This window comes from Sturnira hondurensis, unplaced genomic scaffold (assembly GCF_014824575.4).
Source record: "Sturnira hondurensis isolate 20B ecotype Veracruz unplaced genomic scaffold, ASM1482457v3 Scaffold0004136, whole genome shotgun sequence".
Classification (NCBI taxonomy): Eukaryota; Metazoa; Chordata; class Mammalia; order Chiroptera; family Phyllostomidae; genus Sturnira; species Sturnira hondurensis.
The window spans coordinates 45,788,736-45,797,117 of NW_028076767.1; the positions used below are offsets into that span (position 1 = coordinate 45,788,736).

Genomic DNA, 8,382 nt, shown 5'->3' on the forward strand with positions numbered 1-8,382 from the left:
TTTAGTACAGCATAGGAGTTGTAGTCGATAATATTGAAATAACTATATGCCAGGTGAGGACTGGAAATATTGGGGGGAACACTTTATAAAGTATATGATTGTCTAACCAGTATGCTGTACTCCTGAAACTAATACAAAGCAATAATGAATGTAAAGTGTAATTGAAAAAAGTGTAAAACTAGAATATTTCTTCATACCTCAGCTTTTTGCTTAGGAATCAGCCAATCACTAAAATCAAGTTCAGTTACTTTTAAAAAAGAAATCTATTAAGTATGTTTTGTAAAAGCGACAGAATGTAGAAGTGGACCAAGAATTACTTTGAGTTTTAGAGTTTTCGTTATCTTCAACTAATGCCTTGTCAAATAGCACTCACTTGAACTGTTATGTTTTTATAAACATCTGAGTTATTTAATATCATCATCTAAAATAAATTATGTTAATATCCTTGAAAAGAGTTACATGAAGCATTATGGTAAATCACAGGTCACTAAGATATATAGCGAAATCTGACTCAAAATGTACCTAATTGAAATAACAGAGTTATCAACTTAAAGTCCAGAATTACTAGGAGAAATGAGGAAAAAAAACTTACTAAGAAATTCTTAGTATAATGCTAATATTCCATTAATAATTTTCTAGAGTAAGCCTATAGATTTTAATCACAGTTCAGTACACATAGAGGTTAACCCAGCTAACAGATATAAGCATTTAATAGTTTTTATGGTTGGAGCATGACCTTGAGGAAGGTGCTCAATTTCTCTAGTTTTGAAAAACTGGCTCCTAAAAATAAAATATAAGATGTCATAGTAAAGATATAAGCATCTGAAGGCTAAATAATGTTCTAAGCAGAGTATCTCCAGCAGCATTTATTGAAGTACTAGAAATCACTACTGTAAAACAGAAGCCAGGAGTTGTGCAGAGGTTCAAGTCCACAGTAGCCTGGCCTGTTTCCTTTCCCCTGGCTGTGTCCATATCTAGAGCCATCACGGGGCCTCTTGAGGCCCTGCATGCACAGTGTAACTCCAACAGCATGTGACATTTTTACGTCAATGTTGCAAAAAACAGCTGATTTACATAGTCATTGTCATAGACTCTACATAAAACCTTACAAATCATTAGCTCTTGAAAATGAAGAAACAAAACATAGCTTAATGGGAATACATGTCAGAAGGCTTGATTCTAATCCCCATGCTGGCGGTAGTGTGACAATGGCCAGATCTTTTATCTGAATGAGCAGTTTCCTTATCTGAAAAGGGAGGCAGTTAGATCTGGCTGCCGCTAAAATGCCCACAAGAGTCAGAAGCATATGAAGACGATATAAGCATCTGATGTTGAGCTTCCTGTTGGGATGCTGAAGACTGTGATAAATGGGTGGTCTGCCTCCAGTTGGGGAAATTCGGTGACAGTTGATTGTCTCCAGGTGGGAATGCAGGGCCCTCTAATTGCCATATCATTGGATTTTTCAAGAAAATGTAGAAATTTCGATTTTTGTTTTTAAATGTTGACAGCTAACTTGAGAGAGAGAGACCACTGTGAGGACTAAACTAAATGCATGTGGGGGTGGGATGGGGCCTGTGGCTGCCATTTCGCGCCCTCGGACTGGAATGCCCCAGTCTCTCCCTGCTCTGTGGCTCTCCCGGAGGATGATGGGAGTGGAGGGTGGTCCTGGCGCCACAGAGCACTCATTCTGCACAATTCTAATTAACCTTCTTTTCACTTGGTTTCATTAGCGTATGAATACAGTAGGGAATCAGAGCAACCACAGTCAGTGGGATGGATGCACTTTTACAAAAAGACAGCACATAAAATAAATGCTCTTCATGAGTGGGGATCTTGATGAAATGGTAGAGCTGTAGTGTGGTCAATGAGGCCATGACACAGAGCAGCCGGAAGCTCAGCTTGTAGCCATTCTCCCCTCGGCAGCTACTGAGGAACATGTCTGAGTTGATTGCAAAGCCCAGTCCAAAGAGGACCCCGAGGTTCCTCACAAGTCCAGCAAAAGGTGTAGTGTCAATGTGGATCCATTCGGGGTTGGCACACCACTTCTTGGCTATGGGCACGGACCAGAGCAGGTCAATGTCAAGCAGTCTGAGAAGCAGGTAAAAACCAAGCGCAAACAGGAAGAGGAAGAGGTTGGTCTTCAAGTATGTGCTCAGGCTAGCCGTTTGGATGCCAGGAGTATGTTCAAAGGCCTCTGCCACAAGCATGCCTGGAGATTAGAAAAAGACACTGAAGGTGACTAAGTACCCTTGAGCCCCAGGGAATCACTACTCCCTGCACTAAAGAATTTAGCCATTTTTTTCAGTGATAAAGGGCTTTAGACACTTAGGCTGTATCTATTTTCCAAATCTTTCTTAAAACAGTAACTAAACACACACACACACATGCCCAATGGTCTTCCCACCGTCCATGTTTGGACATGGGGATCTTTCAGGAACCCATGGCACTGAGTCAACCCACTTAGACTTTGAAAACCTTTTTGGGCTGAATGGCAGAAACTCAATCATGGTGAATGCCACTTCAGGAATACAGAGCAGCTGCTAAGTGAAGTTCCCAGTCATGTAATAATCACTTCAGGTGTTTCAGAGAGTGGCGTGCTGTGTGGGTTTGAAGGCCAGTAAGTTCCCCAAATCAAGACACAAGCAGGCTGCCTGAAAGGTGGTTTGGGAGTTGAACTTAGCTCTAGTCACACTTCAGAGAAGCCCATCTCACTGAGAGGTCAAGGTTTATATGGTGAAGTGAGACTGTGCCACTGTGCACAGGGAGGATTTCAGAAGTGTTGAACCATTTAAGCTCCCAGGGTAGCATTAAATATCAGTGGTGTAACAGAATTACCTAGAATGGAGAACTGATTACCAGGAAGAATCCGAGAACATAAAACAAATGACTCTACAACTTTCAAATGACATGACCCAAGGCAAGTGATCATATTTACCACCAATCACTCCGAGAATAACTTGATGAGGAAAATGTGTTGCTATGAATACTCTGGAGATGCAGACACTGATTTGAATCAACCAAAAAAGACTCCAAAGAAATGACCAGGTCAGTCTACAATGGAAGAATAGATATGAGTGTAAAAAGCAAATAAATTGTATCACTCATAAAATTGTAGGGGGTATGGTGACACCAGATGACCTTTGTCAGAGGAATCATCTCACATAACATCATGATTCTAGGGTCTTTTTCTTTTTTCTTTTCCCCAAATGTTGTTCCCACGTGCTCCATAGGATTTGAACGGCTTTAGCAGAGGTTTCTTCATTTACCAATGCATTATAAGTGCTATATCCTGATATCTTTTTAAAAATATTTTATTTACTTATTTTTAGAGAGAGAGGAAGGAGAAAGAGTGGGAAAGAAACATTAATGCGTGGTTGCCTCTCACGCGTCCCCTACTGGGGACCTGGCCTGCAACCCAGGCATGTGCCCTGACTGGGAATCGAACAAGCAACCCTTTGCTTCACAGGCCCATGCTCAATCCACTGAGCTACACCAGCCAGGACTATATCCTGATATCTTAATAAATACTATAAAGGGAAGCAAATTTGACATTCTAATAATTATTTTAATGGAGTAGGGGGAATTCAAGTTTGGTGAATTACTAATATCAGAATGATCAAGAGTGAATTATACGTTTTTACTCCGTGTTACATGTGCTTCCTCTTACTCTCTCTCAACCTCTCTATCCTCGAGGAAAGCTCCCTGGAGAGGCAGCTGTCACTTGGATGACAAGTATGTCAGCATTTTATCAAGGCTGTAAAATTTTCATTGGGTTTAATTTCAGACTCTCAAAGAAGTCTTGACTACTTGGTTCTTGAGATAGAGAAAATAAGGAAAAAGGGAATTGGCCTCTAGGTTATATACTTTGGATTAGAAACAAGGTACAAAAACTTATAAAAATATTAAAATCCAAATGATGCTCATTATTTTAATTAAAAAGAGAATAAGCAATATTGAATTTTAACAATTTGGGGGGTTCCTGACAATCACACAAACTTTGCTTATTGAAAGACTAAGGAACTAAGAGACTAAGAGAGAAATGAGACTTCCAAAGAGGAAGTAAGCAGGGGTTAACTGTATGGAAGAAGAAGAAATAATAATTTGGTATTATTAAGGTAAGGAGTAGGCACTAAATAAATTTTGATGGATGAAGAAATAAAAATTTTTGCAGTTATAAAAATTGAAAAAGAGGATCATTTTTTAGAAGAAACACATATTTTCCACATTTGGATATTGGAAGAAGAAATAAAGTACAACAAGGTGACCCTTATCTAGATTCCTACATTGAGAAATAGTCTATAGATAGAAAATGCTAATTTTTTAAAATTACAACTTTCCACTGTTGTTGTTTTGAATGATGACTACATTAAGGCACATGGTCACAGTCTCATTAGAGTAAACTTTAAATATGTCCAGATTATTTTGGTCATTTCTTTTTTATATTATCCAATACTATTCTAAAAAGTGGATTATATGATGAATCTTGGAACTTTTTTATTCAAAAGAACTTTTATATAATGGCATATGTTGTCATATTTTTAAAAACAAATTAACAGACATATCTTATCCTAGGTATCCTAATAATTTATGATTAAAGTGGTTGGTGTTCAGAGCTGTTTTAATGATAAATTATTTCAGGAAAGAAGAGAAGGAAACAGCTTAATTCCTACAAAAATTTTAAGTAATCTTACATTAAAATTCTAGGCCTTTCTAAATACTAAAAATCTACTAACATGAAATGTATTAACTTTCAAATTTAAGTTTGCCTCTAGAATGTTTTTGATTAAAATGTTTGCAACATCCTTAAAGCTAAAATATATGTTACTGATGTCAAAAACATTGGCTAGTCAAAAAGATAAGCAAACTGATATTGAATTAATGGATTCATTCAAGGGGAATGATGATTTTCAAAGTTTCTAGTTAATCTTAAAGCAAGAGAATGTGCATGCAAAATTATTTTCTTATATAATTTTAGATGACGTATTTATGAGATACTAAAGTGGTTAGTTATTATATTATAGAAACCCAAAGGCATATTTAGCAAATCGTTAACCAATCAAACATTTCCAATTCTATAATGAGGCAATAGCTGTGAGTTAATTAGGATATTATCTTAAAGCAAGATATCAATTTTCTATTCATTTGCTATTTTGGTTGTGATAGAATAGAATGAGCATATTTTAACAACTACAAAGTATACTAAAATGAATTTTTTAAAAAACACCTTATATATTCAAACTGTTATATTCCAGTGCTACAGAAACTGGAGGAAAGCTGACCTGTGCAGAGTGGCAGATGACTTATCTATGTGACTGACACTGTGGCTCAGGGCAGCCGTCACCATGACATACCAGACGCATGATGAGCCCATTGCATGACCAGAAGGACTTCCTGCAAAAGCAAAGTTGTCAATCCATTTGAAAGGTAGTTAACAGAGCATCACCTTCAGAAATGGACAGTATAATAGCATCTTAGCCATGAAAATTACAAACAACTCAGATAAATAAAACAGGGCACAAGCTATATGTAATGTTTAGGCATAGGTAAACATAAAGAAAATTGAGCCAAACTGAGCCTCAAAACACTACTTCACAATTTTTCCCCAGATTTTTCAAGTTTATCAAATTCCAGAAATTAAAATGTTCAAGGCTAATTAAGAACTCAAGGTATTGTGTCCAACTCTGCCATATCTCTACTCGTTGTGAACACGTGATTGTTTTGAATTGATGATAAAAATAAAGTATTCATATTGGATCTTAAGCCGGTTTATTTTCCTTGGGCTGTCAGGTCAGATATCTATGGGATATCACTCTTGTGTGTGATTTACCAATTGACTGCTACCACCATGCCTATCTTGTGATGGCTGCTATATGGAAGTTTTTGTTAGGTAATGGAAGAGAATCTATAAAGGGGGCATCAATATTGGCAGAAGAAGCCTGCAGACAGGTAATCTTTCTACTCCTAGAATGTCTTTCCCATGAAGCTTGATTTTTTAAAAATCACTTTACTTTGATAGAACACATGCTGGAAAGCACGGGGATAAAACAAAGTAGCATTGCAACTGTCTAAAAAATTATCCTTTCATTCACCTGTCCATCTGTCCATCTGTCCATCCATCCATCCGTCCATCCATTCATCCATCCATCCATCCACATTACATTTATTTCGCAAAGATAAAATACACACAATCCCCAACCTGATGGAACACAGTCTACTATAGAAGCCAGATATATAAAGAATTAATTATGGTAAACCACCAGAACTTACATATACACTATATTCAGGGTTAGTTTTAATGGAGGTCAAATATGAATTTTCTGCTATGTAATGAACTATGGTGAGTTATAACACAGTCCTGTAAGTTAAACCAATGATATGTAATTTTCTTGATATATATTTCAAAAAAACTTTTTATAGTCTTAATGTCAACGTCCGTGGTAAAGATTTTACACTCGTGTAGATTCTTACTTATAATAAAAAGGAAGTGGCCCAAGAAGTCTCCTTACATACTAGACATACAAGAGAAAAATAAATTTTAGAGAAATCACTCTAAGATCAGAGGTATCTTTACTGGCAAAAGTACTACTGAGAATTCCTTACCTTTCTTACAGGGAATGTGTCTACTTTTTGCTCATTTATGAGATTTTTTTAGAAGACCCATAATAACTTTGAAAGTTGCTTGGCTGTAGATAAATCAGCATTTTACGATTTTAAAATAGTTCTTGGCAGTTTGTTTTAGCTAACGTTCTTGTTTGTTTTATTATCAAACCATTTCATTCTTCAAAAAAATAAATGCCAAATATAAAATTATGTAAGGACTACTTTAACGTATCCTTTTACAAATAATGCAGTGAAATCTGATTGCTCATAAAACTCCCTTCTGCTTAGCAGTTTTTATGCTTATGAACTTTTAGCATCCTCATTCATGACACTTTCTTTAAAACCATAGGGTACCATACACTCACTAGATAATAATCGTACACAGTGGCTCTCTGTTGGAACATCTTTAGTGATTGGAGGTTGCTGCAATTGCTTACCTGGGCCTGTTTCGCATGTTGTGGGAAACTGTTCAAGGCATGGACTTGAGTGATTTGGATAGATCTGAGTTTCTTGGACCCACCAGTAAGGCCGGTCACCAAATAATATCCTGTATTTGAAGAAATATAAGTATGCATATATATTTAAACACACAACTGCTACTTAATTGGAGACTAGCTGCTTTTTCTTGCAAAAGTGATTTGAAGGGTTGAGGGGGAAAACTCATAAGTAAGAAACTCTGAAAGAACTTGGGTTCTAGTCTATCTCTCATTATAGAGGATGACACAGTCATTTGGGTTTCGGCATCCTAGTTTTCAATAAAAACAGGGATGTATTTTCCTGGCAGAGGAAGTCCTGTGGGTGCTTTGGGTGCTTAGACTGGGAATGTCAAAGTGGCCCCTGGGATCATCAGTCTGTTCAGTATGGTGCGGCTCATTTACCTAACTTCTTGGCTAATCACAGTATATGTGTTACAGGGTTTTGGAATTTACTTATAAATGAGTGTACATTTGTATATAAATGTACACTTGTATGTAAGCATACATTTCTATGGTTTTTGTAACTTCTATTTATGAATCTGTTTCAAGTTAACTGGTTATGTTTGAAAGATTTTCCAAGTTAAACTACACACATCTAAAATGCGACCATTAAGCCAAAACTACAAATTTAAGAATAAGCTTTAGGAAAAATGAAACAAAACAGAAGTCTTACCATTTAAAAATAAGATTGAACCAATCCCCAACGACTGCCACCCATATCATCTTGGTTCCAACTGTCTGATTAAGTTGAAACCAAAGTGGAAAATAAATAGAAAAGATATTCCGAGGGTCTCCAACATTGGACATAAAACTTAGAAAATGGTAGTAAGCCCGGTAGTCCTTCTGCAGATGCTGAATAATGAGCACTCCATTCCTGTGAAGGAAGTCCATCTTGAAAGAGAGGAGGCTCTAAACACAGAGCAGTGGGAGCTGAAGTGCTCTGAGTGCCCCCATTTTTATACGGCACCTGTGTGGCCTGTCCAGCCATTACTGCAGCATGTGATGCTGACCATCTGTGGAAAGGGCACAGCGGCCCTGGTCTGCTGAAGAGCTCATTTGTGTGTGATTTTAATTGGAGCTGAAGAGGTGGAGCACACACTGCTCTGGAACAAGTCAAGGGGAAATTTGCGTAGCGATAGAATGAATTTCTTATGCAACTTCCCTTTTGTGTGAACAGTTGGATGGTGTTTGCCTGAAATTTTTTGCACAGTTCATTTCCTTCAAGGGCAGAGACATTAGCAATTTTTATGCTTGGCTAGAAGACTAGGCAAATAATTACTGTATGTCAAATAGCCCTTAAAGCCAT

General features: G+C 37.2%; 1 protein-coding gene across 1 annotated transcript; it reads right to left on the reverse strand.

Moving 5' to 3' along the window:
* Nucleotides 1–850: 850 nt before the first annotated feature.
* G6PC2 (glucose-6-phosphatase catalytic subunit 2) lies at nucleotides 851–8,043 on the reverse strand. Its single transcript, XM_037044532.1, has 5 exons — nucleotides 7,750–8,043; nucleotides 7,038–7,147; nucleotides 5,280–5,391; nucleotides 2,936–3,051; nucleotides 851–2,209 (listed from the first exon to the last, which is right to left on the reverse strand). Exons 1-5 carry the CDS (start codon nucleotides 7,965–7,967, stop codon nucleotides 1,698–1,700), a joined length of 1,068 nt encoding a protein of 355 aa, XP_036900427.1. The 5' UTR covers nucleotides 7,968–8,043; the 3' UTR covers nucleotides 851–1,697.
* Between the last annotated feature and the right edge of the window lie 339 nt (nucleotides 8,044–8,382).

Coding starts and splice junctions, on each gene's coding strand:
- G6PC2 (XM_037044532.1), bottom strand. CDS start 7,967: ATGGACTTCCTTCACAGGAATGGAGTGCTCATTATTCAGCATCTGCAG. Junction 7,148..7,749: donor TTCAATCTTATTTTTAAATG/GTAAGACTTCTG, acceptor CTTCAAATACAG/GATATTATTTGGTGACCGGC. Junction 3,052..5,279: donor TCATCTGCCACTCTGCACAG/GTCAGCTTTCCT, acceptor CTTCCATTGTAG/ACTGACCTGGTCATTTCTTT.